This window comes from Lytechinus pictus, chromosome 18, assembly GCF_037042905.1.
Source record: "Lytechinus pictus isolate F3 Inbred chromosome 18, Lp3.0, whole genome shotgun sequence".
Classification (NCBI taxonomy): domain Eukaryota; kingdom Metazoa; phylum Echinodermata; class Echinoidea; order Temnopleuroida; family Toxopneustidae; genus Lytechinus; species Lytechinus pictus.
The window spans coordinates 19,769,144-19,791,866 of NC_087262.1; the positions used below are offsets into that span (position 1 = coordinate 19,769,144).

The following is a 22,723-nucleotide window of genomic DNA, read 5'->3' on the forward strand; positions in this document are numbered from 1 at the left end:
TGAATATTAAATATAATTTATTTATGAAATCTTTTTGGTACATTTTGAAAAGGTATTCTGCCACCCTCAGTTACTGTTCAAAAAATCAAGGGTAAGGGTCCAAATTTGCTCCACAGTGCTAGTGATGTAGATCTAAACTATTAAAAATGTTTTATTGAAAGTAATAAATAAACGTATCTCGCTATTCATCTCAACGGAACTCTGATATACACACTGAATCGACTGATGTAAGACAGATACTTTGAAACTATCTACAAAATATATTAGAATTTAAAATTATGTATAATTCTTTAGTTTTTATCTAATTACTATAGTCATTCAACTATTGTCTAACTTTTATATTTGATATTGCAAGAGTGCAATCCGTCTAGCGTCCTTTGGCAAGGCGTTAATCCACACCTTGCCACTCTCGACGCAGGTGCTAAATGGGTACCCGGTAGGATGCGAAAGATATTGTATGTTTGATTTTGCCAGCGCCATAATGAGGCTGCGATGAATGCAAGGAATGCTTCCCAGGGAGTGGAAATTGTGCACTTTTCGTGCGGGATTGAAATGAATCCAATGACCGGGGTGATAATATGCTGTAACGCGCTTTGAGCCATTCTGTGAAAAGCGCTTTATAAAAATTGGCTATTATTATTATCATTATTGTACCGCCTCTCCTTAATCAGGAGATCAATCAATCGATAGAGACCCAGCGGAGCCCCCCCCCCCCCCTCGAGATGATAAAATAGTAATTATTAAAACATCCCAAACGACCTTGATCAGTCTTCATCGATGAGGCAAACTTTTGTTCAATTGGCACACCAGTGTAATTTTAAATTTTGCAACTGATTGCAAAAGCTAACCTCACATGGCCAAATAATCATGACGTCTAAACTAACTACAATAAACTAGCAAAAACAGATTTATTTCACAAATATTTATTCCGCTAATAAGAAAGACATGTCGAAGGAGGCGAAAAAAAACGTCGTAAACATTTAGATGTCCATTTCTCCTTTGGGCCTCTTCTCCAACCAGGCTGAGACTTTAGGTTCTTTCTTCATGCGATCAAGGAATTCCTGCATCGGTGGGTTCTTGGTCATCATATCAGCGTATTTGGCGGCCAACTGCTCAAGGAGGTTGAAGAGGGCCAGATCGGCCAATGTAACCTGCATGGTTGAACAGTGAATCGTTGATATTTTATCCATGGTTGCAAGGATTTGTTCTGTGTCCACTGGCGAACAGTTGGGGGGGGGGGGGGTACTTGAGGGGCAATTTTCCCCTCAGAAAATAATAATAACATTACGTAACATAATAATAATAACAATACGTAATAAATAAATAGATAGATAGATAACTAGATAAATAGATAGATAGATAAATGATAAAATAAATAAACAAAATAAAATGTATAAAAATTCCCGACCAAGAGAAAAAAGAGGAATCAAGGAAATGAAAAAAGATAGTGTGGGATGTTATCATAATTTTCTAAATATTAATCATTTGTTAGAAGACATTAGATCCATGAAGACATTAAGCGTCAAGTAAGAATTTTTACAGTGTCCACTGCGAACAGATGGGGGGGGGGGGGGCTTATGGAGCCATGTCCTCCACCCCCACCCCCCCCCCAAAAAAAAAAAGTTCACTACCAAGAAAAAAGGAGTTAAATAAAACAGGGAAAGGGAAATATTATGTTATGTCTAAATCTATTAAAAATTATATAGTTTGTATTTATTTTATTTTTAAGTGTCCCAAAGTATGGGGAAATATTGGGCATTTAGGATAAAAGGTTCGAGTTGTAGTATTTGCCCCGTGATATGGTTTCTAAACGATGCCTATTATGCTTTCAAGAACACCAAACGATTCTTTGTAAGACCAGCAATGGTTTTATGAATCTAAAACTTTCGAGGAGAATTGATTTCCAACAGCAATATTTCTTTCAAATAGTATATAGGACCATAGACAGTCCATGATTTAACCAACAAACGTCACAGGTTGCTTTTTAACAAGAAGCCATCTTACAATAAACAACTAAACCAAGAATCAGAGCATGGACCTATCCACAGAGGATTATCTATTGTTACTGGGGATGCGGTGACAATGCTCAGCACCCCCAGTAACAATAGAATAATCCTCCGTGGATAGGTCCATGAATCAGAGTGGTATTCTGGGCGTGGTAACTACAGTAATTTCCATTACCATCTGAGAAATCTCTCAGGCTTGAAGGTATAATTATTTAGCATTAATAAAGCACAAGGAAAAAATTATAACTTTTCCTTTGCATAAATATCCCGACATCAATCTTCCCCATCCTTCTATGACATGATGTATGATGGATTCCCTCGATGAAACCTACCGTATCTCCAATAAGGTACCCGGTTCCATCGCCATTCTTCTGCAGACAGCGTGTAAATGCCTCCATGTAAGTATCAGACTTCTTCAAGAACTTCGTTGTCATTTCCTCCTGAAAACATAGAATAGGGAAAATTGATATTTGGATGCAGTGTTGTATCGGTTTATTTCCAATTCGTCTAATTCCAATTCATCCAATTGCCAACTCGTCTACTACCATTTGGTCTCTCATCAGTTCATCTACTCACCACATGGTCCACTTTCATTTAATCTAATGCCATTCCTTCTAATAGCCAGTTGGTCCAATAGCCATTTAGTCCATATACCATTTGGTCTAATTAAACTAAAGTGTTAATTGTCCAAAATGAATGAAAATAAAATGGGTATTAGACTAACTGGTTATTAGACGAAATAGTAATAGACGAAATGGTGATTAGACGAAGTGATGATTGGACCAAACGGGTTTTTAGACGAAATGTTGATGGCATTAGACTAAATATAGGTAGACCAGGTGGTGAGTGGAAGTGTAATTTTATAAAACAATCAGGTTTTTTTACGTCACAATCCATTTTCTCCATATTTCACTTTACGAATCCCATGGAGAGGTCATTGTAATTTGAGTGCACTACATAATACCAAAGATGACTTCTTGGGAATTTGTAGGGCAGTGTTAAGACTATACGGTTTCACTGTAATATATCGGCCTATATACTGAATTTATCTGATGGTAAGACTTTGTAATTATTGTTTTCTTTATGGAGGTGAAAAAAAATAGACGTAGCCACAGCCATTCAATGACGGTTTAGACACTTTTGTTTACGAGAGTGTCTCTCATTTCTTTTCATCCCTTTGACTCCTTGAAATCTTCTTGTATATTTTTAGTCATTTAGGTTGACTGCAACTAATGGATCATTGAGATATTTGTCAGTTTCATTAGATATTTTACACTTTTCATAGAACGAAAAGATGTCTTGCTGAAGATGGCGTCCTCACTTTTTGATTGAATCATCCATAGAATATTTCGTTGAATTCAACATGCTCATCGATCGCAGAGAACAGGATTTGCGAACGAGTGACGTCAGTCAACTATTGACCAATGAACTGCTTCATGGAATTGATCCAGAAATAAGATCGAAGTTGATACGTCTAAAGTGATCCATTTTGTTGAAATCTTTCTAGAAATGGATCAAAACGATCCTAAAATTTGATCAAAACAATCCTTAAAAAGTTCAACACGAAGTGATCCGGAAATTTACTCATATTTTATGTGACCCTGCCGTTCCAAGAGTGTATAAACCTTTGCAATTATGGCGCCACTATGAGTTCTAAAACCACACCATGCAACAACTTGTGATGCCTGTTTATCCCTTAATCTTCCTCATCTATTAACCTTTATTGTACCCTCCATTATTTCCCCTTCATATTATTATTTCCCCTTCATATTATTATTTTCCCCTTCATATCATTATTTTCCCCTTCATATTATTTTCTTCTCTTTATTGTGCCCCTTGAAAATAGTGCTCACTGAGGGCAGCAGCCCCTTGAACCTGAAGATACGCCACGGGCAAACAAGAAAAAAAAGCTCACCTTTCTTTTTTCGTCTTTCTCGAACATGAGATCAAACATCTCATTGAGCATGTCAGTGCAAAGGTCGCTCATCATATCAACTACGGCCATTTCTTTCTCATCTTTACCAGCAAGCCCTAAAAAAGACATTTTGATTCATGCGTTAATTGGTGTCGGTACAATAATGGATTTTCTTCGTTGTAATGATAATACATTTATGTTCTTGATTCATGCTCTCAGTTAGATGTGGAGAAATCTACGATAAATATCATAGTCATGATAGTAGTTTAGATATATACAGGGGGGAAATCTGTGACGCATCTCCGATGATCCTGATCATTCCAAATTGGCATAATTTTTTAGGTGGTATTTCTAGATAAATATTTCCTTTGAGGTCTAAACGGTACCAGTCCAGGGTCCCGTGACACAAAGGTTAGCGATCAATCGTACCCTTGATTTCTACGATTGATTGTACATTGTACTCAATTGAATCAATCGGAGGAAAATGTTCTACGATTGATTGCTAAGCTCTGTGTTACGGGGCCCAAGGTGTGGTAATCTTTAGTTTGACACACAAATTTTAACACAGATTATCATCTTTTCTTTCATGAATTCAGTTTCCTCAACTACGGGCATTCCCCGCTGAAAAGAACACAATGACATACAATTTGCTCACACAGTGGATCAATGCGTTCTTTGGATATGATTCGTTCGACCACCCCCCCCCCCCCCCCACACACACACACACACATACTTCCATAATGATCTTGATGTTAAGGTTTAGAACTTTGTGCTTTATTTCAATTTGCCATGGTACGTTGCTTCATATTTTGCTATAGAGTTTTGAAAAGGAAATAAAGTGTCACATCTGTTATGAAAGTATACCTTTTTATGGTAACATTTTCCTGAAAAATAATTCCAAGTGCATTCGTATATTATCGTCACTCAACTCCGAATCGGCTTACCATATTTCTTTGAAAGATGACGTGCTATGGCCATGCTTTGTATCATAACCATACCATCAACATCCAACACTGGTACACAACCCATGGGAAACCCTGCAAAAAATATCAAAACAAAATATAAGGTATCGAAATGGTATGATTCATTTTTGTGTGACATAAATTGTTTTACAAAACAAATTTCCAATATAGTATAATTATCAGTGCATAAAAGCCCAGTTCAGACAGATTAATTTAATTGAATTCATTTGAAAATCAATGAAATCTGCCAATATTCTGTTCCGAACAAAAATACAAAATAATACATTACATAAATATTATTTGAGAAACAAATGAATAAGGCATACACACTTAAAAAGTTGGGCAATAATCTGTTGGGGAATGTATGTGGGTAATATATATATATGTATATATATAAAATAAAAGAACTTAATAAACAACTAAATATATATATGAATATAAACAAATAAATATAAACAAATAAATATATATATGAATAAAAGAACTTAATTGTTGGCACTGCAAAAACTTCATTACTCGTGAATTTGTTTCGCATTTCAGATGTCTTAATATGTATATATATATATATATATATACATATTATATAAGCTAGGCAATTATCCAATTGAGTAAATTTATTACCCAATTATTAGTTTTTATGACCAAATTTGGGCAGATTTTAGCCAATAGTTGTGTGGACAGTATGTTGCCCAGGGTTGTTTAAAAGTTGATCATTTTAAGAGTGTATATACAGTAACAAATAATCATCGAGTATATCTACACATGTCGGTCTTACATAAGAATTGCGCAGCAGTTTTCATAACAAGGGGGTTGTTTTTAAGCTATACCCGTCGACAACCTCTTTATAATTTTGGCTTCTTATTATTCTCTTATGAATGTTGCACTCTCAGATTTACTTCTGTATTCTTCTGTTATAAATACTTTGCATTCTTATGAACACTTCTGTGTTCTCCTCTTTTTGCACTCTCTTCACGTCTTCAAATTAACCCAACAGTGGTCGAACACCATGCAGTCAATCCCCCTTGCAAATATAATTTGCATATAGTTTGCATTTGAGATTTGTCAATGAAAAGTTGATTTTGTATTTCGTCTTTTCTCCTTCTCGAGCCTCCATTTTATCATGTTTATTTTTTGTGTTATGGTCGGCTTTCAGATTATACGAAGGGTGTGGAATTTGGAGGAATGTAAGCCACAGTATAACCTGCTATGCTTACTGCTTTCATAATCATTTGTAGTTAGGTCATCGCAAATATATATACAATTTGTCAATAAGATCAAGTATTTAGAAGCGGTTTGTGAACCCACTTATCGTTATACTTGATAGTGGCTGATGTGATGTAACATACATAATTATAAATCATTGTATTTATTTTCTAGTTATTCACGTTTTCAGTTTTTCCTTACTTTTCCTAGCATTCATTTTTTTTTAATGTAATTATGAACGAAATTTTAAGAATTCAGAGTGATAAAATATTGATAAACAGGTTTGAGTTGATAATTATGATCTTTAACTTTGTTCGTAATTACATATTCAGAATTTGGTGCTCGAGAACCGCTGTCTATAACATATAATAACGTGATAAATTACAGTGCTCCTACCAGAATAAAGTTACAGTATCCGATCGAGGTAGAATCCTTTCACAGTTGACAAAAATTACATCTGGGTTCAGATCCATAAAGACATGATTGTTATCATAACAAAATGTGCAATTTCCAAAACAAGTTTATTAACAACAAATCAAATTGAATGTGTTCAGTATCTTTAAATTGTTTTTGTGATTTTTTTGTTCAATAAGTTTCATGAAATGGGCGCCCCTGGATGAGATGGTGAATAAAGTGAGAAGTGTGTATCGACGATTAAATTATATACAACTTTAATCTATTACTCATTTTTACATATCAGCGTTAATGATTTATATATCTGGCTTAAGATAGTTCTTACAATGATTATGATTCAAAGGATTGAGATCTACAATCATTTTCAGCACCGTGGCATGATAAGAGAAGTCGCAAAACTCTTAATCTAATTTATATAAATCTCAAACCTGTATTATTGCACTTGATGGTCATGCAGTCACACCGATAAAAACAGACTTCAAACCAACCGATTGTATGCAGTATACATGGTATATGTCATTGGAAATAACGTAATAGCTTTTGGCTGCCTTTAATCTATTTTGCTGTACACTGCAAATACTCCGGTGTCGATTTAACATCAGCCCGGAATCTATATTTTTCAACATTATCACCATCATCCTCATTCTTATCACCTCCATCTTCATCATTATAATATTATGAACAAAATAAAATTTGCATTCTGCTTTATAAATTAATTTATTACTTTAATGAGTTTTATTCCGGGGTTGTCACTTTGTCAAGCAATGATCTGCTTACAATGACAATCATTCTCCTGCAAACTGTAAATGTTTTAATTTTGTGTCGGTAGTAGATCAAATTTGTTAAGAATGACTTTTTATTTAGTATTTTATCTTTATGATTGATACCAAAATCAATTACCGATATGGTATGTTTCTTACGTAATGAAAATTGTATTGTATACGAATGTTATGAATGCAGAAGAAAACAGTAAATCAAATAAAATCAAATAATGTATGTCCACACCAGAGAAGTAGATTCCGGGCTGAAGGTAAATCAACACCGGAGTTTTTTAAGGGGGAACATCATCCAGTGTACTTACTCTTCCTATCACCCTTGATGCTATCCCATGTTGAGCCCACTATGCGGTCGTCTTCGTACTCGACTCCAGCTTGTGCGAACACCAGACGGATTATCTCTCCTCGACCTCGGACATCGAAATATGTGAGTTTGTATGTTGGCATCTATAGGATGATGGTGAAGACGACGACGACGACGATATCATGCATATCAGTGAAAATAATAGAAGTGACAATATGAATTAAGGATGCCGGGTGATTAGAGGAACATGATACAAAATAAGAGAAAAGCGCAAAAAGAGGAAGGGGAAGGATGAAAAGAAGAAAAAAAATAGGAATAAACCATGATCAAGATAGATTTCCAAACTTCCTAACGGTAACAGTCCCATGATCACAACTCTATTTTGATTCAATCTTAATATAGACAAATAACACGGGAATAATACACTTTTAAACTGCATAAAGCGATCTATGGAAATACGAAAATTGATTATCAACACTGTATTATAAAATAACCTAAAAATATTAACTTTACCTTTGCTGATTTAGGAGCAGTCACCGTTTGGGAGAGCGAGAGAGAAGACGCCAGAGCAAAGACTGATCTGATGCGTGGAACTAGCAACTTACTTGCTGCCTGTAGTGCCTGGTTTCACGAAACTTGTTGCTCAGTGAACCAAGGTTGGACCCATAGCTGATTGGTCAAATGCAATGTAGTCGAATTGGACGTCTCGGATTTAAGGGATGAGGCATAGTTGTGATTCAACAAGAAAGTGTATTGTAATATTGTTATTGGAAAATATTATTATATATATTACCATTTCAGAGGATTGTTGGCCCCAAAATGTTCAAGAGCACATAAGGTTAAAGTCATTTTCAAATGGAATTATTTTCAGTTGTATATAACCTAACATTAATGAGCTATACGACTGTCTTGAACTTTGACGGTGTGAAGTGTCTCATTCCGGTTTTCTCCTCATGCCTGATCTGGAACAAAATAATCTTTGCAGACAAAGGCACCGTTTCTATTAAATAATAAGTAGATTTAGCTACTATTTTATTTTCATATAGAATTTAGTTAAAACATCACCATCACCACCACCACCATCATCATCACTTAAATAAATACATATCGCATAATCCCGCATATTTTCCCCGTTTATACGAAGTCATCGTAAATACTATTAATAAAAGCTTGCAAGATATGAAACTTGAGTAGATATACATGTATGGTGTTACCAAACATTGTCATTTATTATAAAATAGTAAACATTTAAATTGGTTAAACTCATATTTACAAGAAAATATGAATTAAACATAACAATTTCCCGCCCCCCCCCCCCCCACTCCTACTCCTCAAAGAAAGAGAGAGAGATCTTCATCATACCATACATCCTTCTGGAATGCATAATTAATGTCATAACTCTTCCTTTCGAGATCATTTAGGGATCGGATTGTTGCTGAGAAAATGGGATCAAACACAACTTGGTTTTCGACAAATGAAGTAAGGTGCGTTCAAACATTAAACTCAAATCTGGCCCCTGGGCCCGGTAACACAAAAATTAGCGATGAATAGCAAATATACACTTCTGATTGGTCCCTGGTGGGTATTTTTAACTAAACGCGCATGTAACAGTAACGTTGATCTTTATTGGTCAGTCCATTTAGCAATTGATCGCTAATCTTCGTGTTTATACGGAGCCAAGATCAATATGTACGTGTCAGTGAGTTACATAACAAGTGCAAATAGGACCAATTTGCATAATGAGTGTACAAGGGAAGGTTACCTTTAAAACTGTCTCATAATTGGGCTGTTAATTATTGTTTAATGTTTCTTCTTCAATTATCAATCTTCAAACAATGAATACTATTCAGAGGTTACATTTCTCAATTCAAATTTGTACTATTGCGCCAGGGAATAATAGGGGGGCATATTTTCAGTATAAATGGGCAGTACAAACGCCGGGGGTCATTCAGACAAACAGTTGATATCACAGTGAATATCATTAGTTTCTCTTACATTCTGATCTTTGAAAAATAGTTTTCGTGTATACATAACCATTTCATTCAAAATTTCATGAATGTGTAGGCCTTTCAAACCCAATCAACGAATAACCTCTTTTAACATGTTTAAGCGATGGCCTATAAAAAGAATAAGGTCAAATGTATAGATTATCTAAAATTGGGTGAAGAGGAGGGGCGGATTGTCATTGTCCTCTTCAGTTAGAGTAAAGTAAACGATGCTACACCGTGTATGACTGTGTACTTATTTACGTAATTCAAACATTATTTCAATAGCCTTGGGTTTTTTTTTCAATCAAAGTGGGCAAACATCGTAGGTATTAATACTTGTATATCCAGAGCCATGTTCCATTGCTCGTTGATAACGTGCTTATATTACAATGTTAAGATTAAGCATGCGTTATTTTGGACGATCCTTGTGCTTCTTCACATGCAGTTGATATTTTACCGGGCTCCCTTGAAAAGCAGGTAATTCCGCTTGATTGGGACAACCCTGACCACTAGCGTGGGGGGGGGGGGCAGAGGGGGCAGTCTGCCCCCCCCCCCCCCTGACGAGCCACAACCCATGTAAAGGACGTATCCCTGCCCCCCCCCCCCCCCTGACGAGCTTGAAGACCTTTTTTTTTTTTTTTTTTTTTTTTTTGCTTGTCAAATTTTTTTCTGGTACGAAATCCTTCATTTGTGATTGAAGACCTTTTTTTGGCGGACGGTTTTGCCCCCCCCCCCCTGTGAAAAATCCCAGGTACGCCACTGACCCTGACCTTTATTTTTAAAGTAATAATGAATATACTAAATAGATTAACAATACCACTCTTCGCATTGAAACTCAACCAACTTAAATTTGGGTAGCTAATGCAACTTTTGTACTGTAGCTTATCTATCGAAAATAATTGAGAATGATTAGCAATGATCCCAAGAACAGAATCATGGACCATGAACAGAATGGAGACTTTGGCAAATGTCTATACTTCAGAGCATAATTTATCCTGTGGTCATGCACTGGCCTACAGACGAGGGAGGGGCTTGGGGACATCGACCACCTAAAATGTCATGACCAAGAATTTTTTTTTTAAGGGGAAGGGTTCAGTATGATATATATATTTTTTAATATCACGTCAAAATCTATCTTGATGAAATAAGATTTCTGTTAAAAAAGGTCAGGTTTTGTTTGTTAATTCGCTTCGCTCTTCCGCAGCTCTTATGAAATTTCCCGTATGAACTTTAACAAATGGGCCCGTTTCTGTTATTTTTTAAGCCATCGGGTCATGCCTGCGAGGGAAATTAAGAAGGAAATCAAAGCCCCCTATTAAAGGAAATAACTTTATAAAGTTTATGCTCGATGTGTTTGATATGATCCTTGATTTTTTTATTTGTTTTTTTTTTTTCATTTTATGTCCCCAACTCTTAGTGGCACAAGCAACCTTACAGAAGTTAACGTTAAGTTTGAATATTCGTTTTGATCGCAACGTTGTTCAAACAAGGGCACCATTTCATAATATTTGTTAAAAATAAAAAAATTTGCAATAAAAGTTAAGAGCTACTGAAATGGCTGAATAGGCTGAGAGTAAACTTAATATAAGCCATTATGCATTTGTTTTTATAACAATTCTTTATGAAACGGAACCAAGATCCATGTGTTTTATCTTCATTGACTAACACATGCTAAACAATTATGAGAAATGTGAAGCTCAATTAATTTGTCATTGCGCTTTACAGGGCGTCTGATAACGCCATCTACGGTAGCTTACAGCGGATGATGGAAATGGAAAAAAAAGGATTAGGTTTTTTTTACAGCTGAGGTTTTCATTTGCAATTCGTTCCCACACGGGAAAGGGGGAGTGGGTACCCAGCCCTATTGGTGAAGATACACATACACACACACACACACACTCAAGAGCTCACAGACATGCACAAATAATCCCAACCCACAACCCCACACACACCCTCATACGCACAGACACACACTCTATCAAGCTTTCTCGTTCTCTATCACCCTCTGCGAAGGCAGGGAGCTCTTCACAAGAAAGGACCCCCCTACAGTGAACGTGCTTAATGTGCATTTCTTGATGTTCTTAAAAACAACAGTTCCAACTTTTGAATAAATCCATACCAATAAAGTCGTTTAATTCACATGTACTTCTAATATATTTATTTCATTTATGTGTTATGTCAACTACCCATGCAGTTATCAATGACTGACACAATTTCCTTCAAATATCAAATGGGATACCGGGAAAAATATGATGCACATTTTGTTCGAAACGCCTGTAATATAATTTGCGTTGAGGGTGTGTGTGGGGTGTGAGAGCAGGCCAGCGTGTGGGGGTGTTCGTGTATGTGTGTGAGGGTGTGTACTGTGGCCGAGTGGTCTAAGGCGCCTGGCTATACATGGAAAGTCCGGGGTTCGATCCCCGGCACCTATGCCCGTGAGCAAGGCATTTAATCTACAATGCTCTTTTAGCTGCTTTCAAATAAATGGAAATGCTATATGCATTATTGGTAACTAGGTGTGCACTTGTTTAAAAAAAAAAAAAAAAGTGTTTGTGGGGATGTAAGGATGTAAATGTGGACACCTGGCATACCTTTGCAAATTTTCTAATCTTTTTTTCTCATGAATGAATTCAATATTTGATAGAAAAAATATTTCCATTGATGGATGGATACACTATCATCTACCATGCATTTACATGTTCTTATCGATCTATATTCAGATGTTAGTAGAGATTTAATACTTCAAAATAAACATAAAACAGACACATATCGGCATAATCGTTGTTTTATTTTCGAATAGGTAAAAGGTTATCCTTACAATGATATTACGCATTGTTTATTTACAAATGTGTTAGCACCACGGGTGGAACCGAGATGTATTGATGGGGGGGGGGGGTCAAAACAATATTCAAGTTACATTTTTTTCTCAAATGAATAACATGGATAATATATTAATTGAGTCACACGACCCAGATATAACTTTTTTTATGCCCTTTCCTCTTCTCCTTTAGCGTCGAGACACCCCTGTCGCGCTGTCCATGGTAAATATTACTTAAGTAATACTTAAAGGTTGTCTGTTTGCATTGGAAATGTTAATACCACATTAACCATATTACATTTACAAGCAAATGTACACTATATACAATATTTTACAGAAAGAATATAAACAGAAGTTCTTTAAACAACAACCAAAAATTAACATCCATTCAACATGAATGTATTTATATTTTAAACATCAGCATAACGTGTTTCTTTTGCCTCCTTCGTCACTATGGAAACGAAATGATATCAAATAAGTGTCAACAAAATGTATTTTCCAACCGTTATTTTCACTCTCAGCCATATAATTCTTGAGTTTCCCATTACTAATTGTACCATGACATTATGAGCGGTAAACAATATACTATGTTTTTTAATGTCATCACTGACGTAAGCTTTAGAAATATTAATGTGAATGATTAACCATTTTCATCACTCTTTCTTGTCTTAGTGCTCAGTATCATTAGATTTGCTAACTTCTATGACACCAAAAAGTACTCTGTCGTGAATACGGGTTTGTCAAGTTAAGAGTCTAACTTTGCTAACTTCTACGAAACCAAAAAGTACTCTGTGGTAAATATGGGTTGGTCAAGTTAAGAGTCTAAATTGGTACGGTTTTCTTCATTCCAGAAAAGAACGTCCATGAACACGGAGAAATGCGAGATATAATATTTTTGGATAAAAAAGTGGGTACTGCATTCTTGTCACTAGACGGAATATTTTTCTGTTCATCATTCCTGTCTTGTTCAAAGAGCTTAGCTGATGTTGATGCTAATGAACAAAAATACAAATCCCCATTGATGGCCAGAAAACCATCTTCCTCAAGCAATGAGCTGTTACGCACCAAATTTACAGTCTCTTATTTCACTCTTCGTTGGAATTGATAGGACGTCCCTCGATGAAGTAGTGATTGGGCCTCCATGTTAGACCAAGAACCCCTTGAAGATCAGCCTTAGCTCCAGCTGGGAGTCTTAGATCGAAGTTCTGGACCAGGAAGGTAGTGAAAATGAACATCTCCATCCGGGCGAGTTGTTCCCCAGGACATTGCCTCTTACCTGAATAAATGCAGTGGTAAAAAAGAGAGAAATTGTCCAATCTATGTACATGTATATATGCATGAGGTTAAGAACATTGATGTCTCTTTAAAACCAAATGGATTACTTTTCTCTACTTTTATAGTTTCAGTTATTTGAGTGAAGACATAATTCTTTTGTGGAAAATTATTGGATGGATAACTTTTCTTTACTTTCATAGTTTCAGCTATTTGAGTGAAGACATAATTCTTTTGTGGAAAATTATTTGAAAGTTGTCCTGTCTTGATCTTTATTCAAAACCGCTTCTTCATTCTACATGTATAGTTCTTTACTTTCACATGAATGTGTAAATTCCTCAGGGCAAGAAACTCACCATAGCCGAAAGGAATTGGTTCCATGCCCCTCTTAAATTTGCCTTCGTCATCAATGAATCTTTCTGGTCTGAAGACATCGGGATCCTCCCAAAGGGTGGGGCTCTTGGCGAAGTGATGGAGATTGGCTGCTACGGCGCTTCCCTTGGGCACGTCGAAGCCTCCGATCTTGCAATCCTGTGACGTCACATGAGGGAGATGGATGGGGACGGCGGGAATGAATCGCATGCACTCGGCGATGGTCGCTTCGGTTAGAGGGAGATGCTGGCGATCGGCGATGGTTGGGAAACGCTCCGAGCCCACCAGGTCAAGAATCTCTTGTCGCATGCGCTCTTGGGCTTCAGGGTGCGTGGAGAGGAGGTAGATAGTCCATCGGAGAGTGGATGCTACTGTCTCCCATCCGGCAAGGAGAGCATCGAAACAGCTCACCACTAGGTTTGAATCGTCAAACGATTTGAGTGTATTCTGTGAAATGAAAGGAAGAACCATGCAATTAGATTAACGATGCTAGTTTTAACCTTAAAAAAAATCTTCCAAAAAATATGATTATCAAAATAAAGTGGACTACCTAAAGCCAAATGATTGCTAACATGGTATCTAGGTTTAGACCATGCTGGGTGGCCACCCCCCCCCCCCAAATAGAATTATAATTTTTACAGTAGCCTAAATGGGAAGGGGTCGTCTCGTCACCCCTGGAGGGACCAAAATCTTACAAAATTGCCACCCACTTCAGGACTGATAGGACAAATGGTCTTAATATAAAAGATGAACACCTATGGCCCGTTTCATGAAGACTCACAACTACTGTAACTTTGCCATTATGGCAACTTCCATAGAAACATTAATTATAATTGGCTGCTGAGCTATGTTACCATGGTAGTTGTCATAATGGCTGAGTTATTATAGTTGGAACTCTTTATGAAACGGTCCTCTGTAATCTCTCATGAATTACATGAATTATGTTATTTCTATAATGTCTTGCTAGGTTCTGTTTCATATGAGGAGAATATGAATGAAAAAGATGAAGTGTGATTTGACATTGGCTGATATAATAATAATCATGGTAAGATTCATGACTTAAAAAGCAACATTCCCTTTTAAACTAATTGTTTTTACTTAAAATATTTTAGTAATTCAACTATCATGAATGGTTATACACTGATTTATACCCTTACACAAATTATTTATCATGTTTATTAGAAGAGATGTTGTTCATAGACATGTTTGTAAATAAGTGATGTCGGGTGTCGAATTATTATTTAAATTCTTATCACGAACCTCCCAATCCTGTCACATCTCTTCTTTCATGTTAAAATTGTGCTGCAGTCACACCACCCAAACCAAAGGTACACCCACCGATGATATGCCATTCGAAATAACGTAATAGCTTTGATCGGTCTTTGGTCGGTTTCGTTGATGTGACTGAAGCTTATAGATGATAACTAGACCTCATATGATTCGTGACTATGATGACCACCAATGACCATGGTGACTTACCGCATCGGCACCGGCCATCTCCTTCAGATATGCTCCGATGTAATCTTTAGCCTTTGCATCTGGGTAAGATTTGAAGTGCTTCCTGTGTTCATCGATCGATTCTTGAATGAAGTCCACGATTGAAAGGCTGAGGCGGCGAATCTCGTAGTTTACGGGAAGCGGTAGTCGAGCGAAGACGGGATTGAGGCTGAAGAGTCCTGCTGGACCGCTGATGTCGAAGAGTTTTCCCGAGCAAGCCACAATATGCTGGAATTTCTTGTCCTCCCATTTGTAAGTGACCCCGGTGATGATCCGGGTGATGATGTTGGCAATTGACATATTGACCATGATTGCTGGATCAAATTTCTCACCTAAAGCAATTAAAAATATCCATATGAAAATAAAAACCTCGGTGCCAAGAGCATTAGGCAGGCTTATCCCATTTTCTCCCTTTTTGCACTTCTTGAAAAATGACAGGGGCGGTCGCCCCCAGCACTTCCTCCTGTGCCACCTGCCCCCCTCCCGGAAGTATCATTAATGCGCTGCTGTTAGTTAGCGGCAAAAAATCATCGTATTAGATGGAATTCTAAGAATCATTTTATCGAACATTTGCTGTAAATAGAACTATTTTAGAATCAACTAAATAAGGTATTTAGCCTATTTATGCTCTCATGTTTCAGAACAATTGAGAGAGCTTAGGCAGTCGTTCATCATGTTCATGCTAGATTGCTTAGTTGAAAATGGTCTAAGGTTTCTGTAGGATATACAGAACTAAACTGATATTATTTTCTGTATACAGAACTGTTTGAGAATCAGCGAAAAATGTGAAACTTATATTTAAGAACCGATTGAGAGAGGATTATAATTTAGGAAGTGTTTCGTCCTAAAGTATTTAGTTGTACATGGATTAAGATTTTGGTAGGATATAACTGATATTTCTCTAGAGTTTATTCTCGAAGTTCTCTGGAATCTTTGGGGCTGACCTTTAAGGTTCTTGACCTGTGTGACGATGTTCCTGACCTGATCACTCACAATGTCCTCTAACCTGGACACACCAATGTCCACTTTGCGAAAGACAGAAACAAAGAATTTCCTCTGTTCCTTCCACGATCCACCATTGGCAAAGGCGATTCCTGGAGAAAAAAAGAAACACACATGAAAATGTCTTTCTTTTCACGTCACCGTTAGCTCATGATCTTGTACTCTATAATAGTAACATTGATGATGATGATGATGATGATGATGATGATAATGATACTTAATGCTATTGAAATAGAATCATCGGGAATTGTTAAACCCTTTTGTGTAATTACTGCACATGTTTTTTTTCACAAATAAGAGACAAGGAGTCTAATAGCAACATGATTTAAGGAACTAGAAATCACATGGGCCTGTCATTTAATTCGTCCTAATTCCATTACTATATTTGACATTTTCTTTTTTAAGCGCAGATCAATAAGTGACGTGTCACACATTATAAAATCTCCTAGTTATTTTGCAAATACTCACCATTGTTTTCTCGACCAATGACATGATCTAAGGCGAAGAAAGGAGCCCGGTCACAAACCTCCGAATTCTGGAAAGTCTTCTGAACGACGTCCATGTCGTTGATGATGACGACACCGGTGCCGAAGATCTTGAACCAGAAGACGTCTCCGTACTTCTTGCTCCATTGATTGACGAGTTCGTGTTGGTAAAGCTTGGAGAAAGCGACGGTGAGAAGGTTGCCGAGGAGGGGTATGCCGCTTGGGCCTGGTGGTCGGACGAGCTTCTTCGACGAGACGTCCTTGATACGGGTTAGACCGAAGAGGACGAGCAGGATGGCGGTGAGTCCGGCTGTCAAGACCGCTGATAGATGGTGTGTTAAGAAGTCAGCTGACATCACATGTGACATCTTTGAAATGTTCATGGATTCTCCCCAGTTATCCATCTCAGAGTTTGTGTTGATTACACCAGCGACGTTAAGGAGGGCTACAAAAATATTATCTTGAGCAATATGAAGAAGGCAGATAAATTGGAAAAAAAGTAAAGAGACTAAAAGTTTTAATGCAGATGGCCAAGTTCCTTAGTTCGTCACAGAATCAGAAATCAGAAGTTTAAGCCGATCGGCAAGACCTTTGGAGGCTGTTGAGTTGATGAAGACAAAAACGACTGCCACTAGAAACTCTTTGGTTATGGTATATCCACAGCAATGCAAGTGACTTTTATACACCAGCGCCACCCACAAACCTTGATCCAATGACAAATGAGTAGGCGTAGCGCACGATGGAAATGTTTTGATATAACCAGAAATACTAAACACCTCAACAACTATCTAGCTAAAATAATCTGAATAAGAGGATTAGTACTGTGCACAAATAAGACTGATTATTTGAATGTCTAATTTTGTTCGCTAATCGCCCCTATGTAAATCACCATGCTATTTTGGGGGTATCTAATTACAGAAATGTAATTAAATGCCCATGTCAAATCTTCCAGTTACCTATTTTTGGCCTGTTTTTTTCACTCTGACTAGAGCATTATCTACCTTGTGATACATGTTTAGATCGGATATATATTTATAACCCAGTATCTGTTTAAGTAACCACAACAACTGAATAAATTCAGCATGTTTAAATAAATCCCATAACATTACAAAATGACCTTCATTCTTATTTAAATAATGTTACTCGTTTTGAAAGTTTGACAACCCAACAACTCGATTTTTCTCCTTCTGCTTAAAAAAATAGACGAGGTTATGATGGTGAACTGTCATGACCTATAAACTATAAAATCAATTATTGTCAGAAATAAAGACGGAGAAGTTTATGGTTGTAAGAAATTGAATGGAAATCGATGGATCTTCTTCCCTGTCTTCTTTCTCCTCGTTTTATCCTCATTTTCCTTCTATACCGATTCTTCTTCTTCTTTAGCGTAATTTTGGTCGTGGGTGTATTATCTAGTAGGCAAAGTGTTAGATTTTTAAAAATATATTTTTATTTTTATTTGTATGTTCTTTGCCCTTGGAAATTGAGGCCGCCATCGACATCAAGCAACCAGCTCAGGTTGATGGTCTCCTTCGTAAACAAATTATGTTAATGAATATTTTGTAAAGTTTTTGTTATGTAATACTTTTAGATCATGTTATTGAATGTGAGTAAATTAACAAAGTCAACATTTACCCATATGGGATGAGTGCTGCAGAATATGGATAAGTATCTTTACAGTATCTTGACACCTGTATAGGGCATGATTTCAACCCGTGGCCCTCTCATTAAGAAACATGAATGTGAACAAAATAATGAAGCTTCCAGATCAGGAAAAAGAAATAAGATTTCATGAAATTTATTTGAATCATAAACAGACCAACAAAAAACAGGGTCGTACAATGGCAACAAAAGTTCGTGAGTTATCTGCTCTAGTATTTGTTTGTGGCTTGTTTGTGTTTGTGGTATAGTTAATAATTCATCAGTGATCCAGATATTCGATATTGTCACTGATTTCTTTGTAAACAGCATTGTCAAAATTGCTTACATGTATATGCTACTTTCGTGTCTACCTATAGAGTTAGGTCAAGGTTGACTATATATCTATTAGATTCAATGGTGCAATGAGCCAAACATTTTGAGGGGGCCAGATATGGTGCATCGGGGAAAATTCATTTTAAAAAAAATTGCGAGAGAGCAAGAGAGCAAGCAAAAATCTCTACAGTTTTATTTAAAAAATCCAATCTTCTTGAAAGCTTAAAATCTTAAAATCCATATTTTATTGTTCGAAATAGACACCAGAAATGATTCTGATAGATCTTGATATAATATATTCAGAAAAAAGTATGTTCCACCCTTTTTTCTTTCTTTCCTCTTCTCTTTTTTTCTTGGTCGTATTTTTGTTTTCTTTTATGGAAGAGGGTGAAGACTGAAATCTATCCAGTGGCGTTCAGAGGGGGGGGGCTTGGGGGTGCTTGCCCTCCCGCCATTGGTACGCCACTGGATTTATTTATCTATTTATTTATTTGTTTATTTATTCATTTATTTATTTATTCATTCATTCATTCATTCATTCATTCATTCATTTATCTATTTATTTATTTATATTCCACTCGTGGGCTGGAATGCCCTCTTCAGCCACTGGCGGTTCTTCTGAAGGGTTCCATGTGGATTTGGCGTATTCAGGTAGATTATTTTAAAGATTTTTATTTTTATTTTTATGTTCTTTGCCTTTCGAAATGGAGGCCGCCATCGACATCAAGCAACCAGCTCAGGTTGACGGTCTCGTTCGTAAACAAATTATGTTAATGCATATTTTGTAAAGTTTTTGTTATGTAATACTTTTAGATCATGTTATTGCTATTGAGTTTTTATGTTCTTTGCCTTTGGAAATTGAGGCCGCCATTCCTGAGGCCGCCATCGACATCAAGCAACCAGCTCAGGTTGACGACCCCATTCGTAAACAAATTATGTTAATGAACATTTTGTAAGAGATATGTATGTGAATAAATGAAGCTTCCAGATCAGGAAAAGAAAATAAGATTTCATGAAATTTATTTGCATCATAAATAGACCAACAAAAAACTAGGGTCGCACAATGGCAACAAAAGCTCGTGAGCTATCTGCTCTAGCTTTTGTTTGTGGTTTGTTTGTGTTAGCTGCTATTTTGTGTGTGTGGTATAGTTAATAATTTATCAGTGATCCAGATATTCGATATTGTCACTGATTTCTTTGTAAAAAGCATTGTCAAAATTGCTTACATGTATTGTGCTACTTTCGTGTCTACCTAGAGTGAGGTCAAGGTTGACTATATATCTATTAGATTCAATGGTGTAACGAGCCAACAATTTTGAAGGAACCAGATATGGTGCATTGGGCAAATTGTTCTCGAGCGAGCGAGCGAAGAGAGCAAGCAAAAATCTCGACATTTTTGTTACAAAAATCAAAATTTTGTGATAGATTTTGATATAATATTCAGAAAAAATATATCATTTATACATTAAGTGACTGCATGTATTACTGAAAAAGTTAGTATATATCTTTATCATTTTAACATGAGGAGAGATCCAAGTCAAGATAAGAATGTAAATGTAATTTTGAAATGGTTGGCTTCCCAAAATTTTAACACAGATTAGACCATGCTGGCATATAAGTTAAACCCGTCTTCAATACGGTCCTCTGAGTTTGTTAAATAAAATCACCAATTCAGAGAGGAGATTTTTTTGGACAGAATTGGGTTACTGTAATCATCATATAAAATAAATTATCTGTAGCTTTGGGGGTTTCAGTTTTTAAATGATTGCATTTCAATAATCAATGCCGATTGGTAAAAAGGACCCAATGATTATTAATGATGGATGCGAGGGCTCCGCTCTTAGGAAAAACCAAATGAATCAGTAAAATGCCAGAAAATTGTCACTTTTATGAAGTAAATGTGTATTTCAATTTTTAAAAATGCTCCAACAACAGCTGCGGCGATCCTAGATTTGAGATTACAATAGGCCTACACATTTTTTTAAATGATGCGCAGTAGGCAATGTTTTCGAAAACATACCCTAATCGTAAAACATTCCATTTACCTATCTGTGGGTTATTCTCTAGAATTCAAAAATAGAGCAAATCTTGTCATTGGAGATTAGTTAACTCAATGTAAAAGAGTCAAAACTTCACTTTTTTAAATCCCAAATTAGGTCTATGCCTGCATGGAAGAAGTGTTTCTTACGATTATTTATCTTGATTAATAAATCCGTTGATCAATAGTCAACGTTGAACCAAGAGGTGAAGAGTGCAAAAGTCAGGAAAATAGGGGCATGCTGGTTACTTTGATAGTTTGAAGTGCTCCTTAGTTTCAAGATAGCATTGATTAACACCAATGGAGAATAAATATATACACAACAAAAAAGTAAGCCCCCCCTAGCTAAATCAAAATGCTGTAACTTTTGAACGGAATAATTTTGAGATATAATACTTCGTAGGTGGTTTTCTACACTCATTAAACAACTCCTGGGGGAAAATAAGATTGATCGGTTGGGTCATGCATGAGTAATCAAAGATTGAATTAAAAATGACAATTTTTGAAAGTCACAAGAGTTGTTTTTCAGATTGTGTAAATACAAAGTAGGACAAAGGTTGTTTTTTGTGAATTTTATGATGTTAATGCTGTTTTACTATCCATCAATTATCCACTCCACACACAATTTTGATAACGTATGTTCATGGTTGAGTGAGCACAATTTTTTTGTAAGGTATCATCATATTCTGTAGGGGTTTATGGTAGTATCTTCTGTAACTTGTTAAAACATGTTTAAAATTGGAAAATGTTAGTGGCTCCCCTCCCCCAATTTCTTGGCCCCTCCCCACTTTCAATCCTGAGAAATTGTTAGGAAAAGATTACATTTATGCAGTATAAAGAGTAAGGAAAAGAATACATTGATGCAGTAAAAAGATTATTAGTTTTCGAGTGTGCTCACTCAACCTCAAGTTCAAAAAGTTCGCTCAAATTTAAAAGTTCGGAAAGTGCGTGGTGATGAAAATGATGGATGATAAAAACAACAGCAATTAAGTGACATTTAAATCGGAATTTGCCCCCAATATTCAATTTTATAATCCCTCAAAATGAGTCTGTGACATTGAAAATGCCCCTTTCCCCCTTTGATGCGTGCTCACTTGTCCATAAATGAACAAATCAATTTCATTTTTGCATAGAATTATGCCAATAGGTTGATAAATATTACTGCCAAATTATAATGCTAAAGACAGCTTTGTAAAAAAGTTCTACCACATTGAATAAGGGGTTAGTTATTCCCAGACATATGAACCCATAGTGTACACAATGTCTATAAGAGAGGGAGTCAGAATTTCAACAAAAGCAAAAAAAAATATATAGTGCGGCAGACTTACCCCCCCCCCTATACTTATACAATGTTATTTACTTGTATATATTAAGATGTTGTGTTATGTAACATTAAACACTATGATAACCTCTTGCTTACTTAAATGCTATTTGATTTACTTTATCTATACAACGTATATTTTATTTGTTATATAACATTGCGGGCTTTGATTTGACATGATTGCGCCTGTTTTATACATTATATCTCATTGCACCTGTCAACATGATTTGGATTTTTTGCCTTTTTAGTAAAAAAGTGGAATTTTGTGATAGATTTTGACATAGGGCCTACTGCTCAGAAAATTATATCATGTTTCACTCTTTTGCCTTTCCTTTTATTTCTTTTCTCCCTTTATTTCTTAGTTGTGAAACTTTTG

The 22,723-nt window shown here is 36.2% G+C and overlaps 2 protein-coding genes across 2 annotated transcripts; both read right to left on the reverse strand.

Annotated features, from left to right (window-relative positions):
• Positions 1-8,228, reverse strand: LOC129281186 (hematopoietic prostaglandin D synthase-like). The gene is made up of 6 exons (XM_054917130.2): positions 8,094-8,228; positions 7,582-7,723; positions 4,866-4,958; positions 3,922-4,037; positions 2,339-2,446; positions 1-1,151 (listed from the first exon to the last, which is right to left on the reverse strand). The coding sequence occupies exons 2-6, from the start codon at positions 7,721-7,723 to the stop codon at positions 981-983; spliced, it is 630 nt and encodes a 209-aa protein (XP_054773105.1). The 5' UTR covers positions 8,094-8,228; the 3' UTR covers positions 1-980.
• Positions 8,229-12,335: 4,107 nt separating this feature from the next.
• Positions 12,336-17,771, reverse strand: LOC129281229 (cytochrome P450 2J4-like). Its single transcript, XM_054917169.2, has 5 exons — positions 16,998-17,771; positions 16,472-16,621; positions 15,510-15,859; positions 14,015-14,477; positions 12,336-13,662 (listed from the first exon to the last, which is right to left on the reverse strand). The coding sequence occupies exons 1-5, from the start codon at positions 17,416-17,418 to the stop codon at positions 13,472-13,474; spliced, it is 1,575 nt and encodes a 524-aa protein (XP_054773144.2). The 5' UTR covers positions 17,419-17,771; the 3' UTR covers positions 12,336-13,471.
• Positions 17,772-22,723: the final 4,952 nt, after the last annotated feature.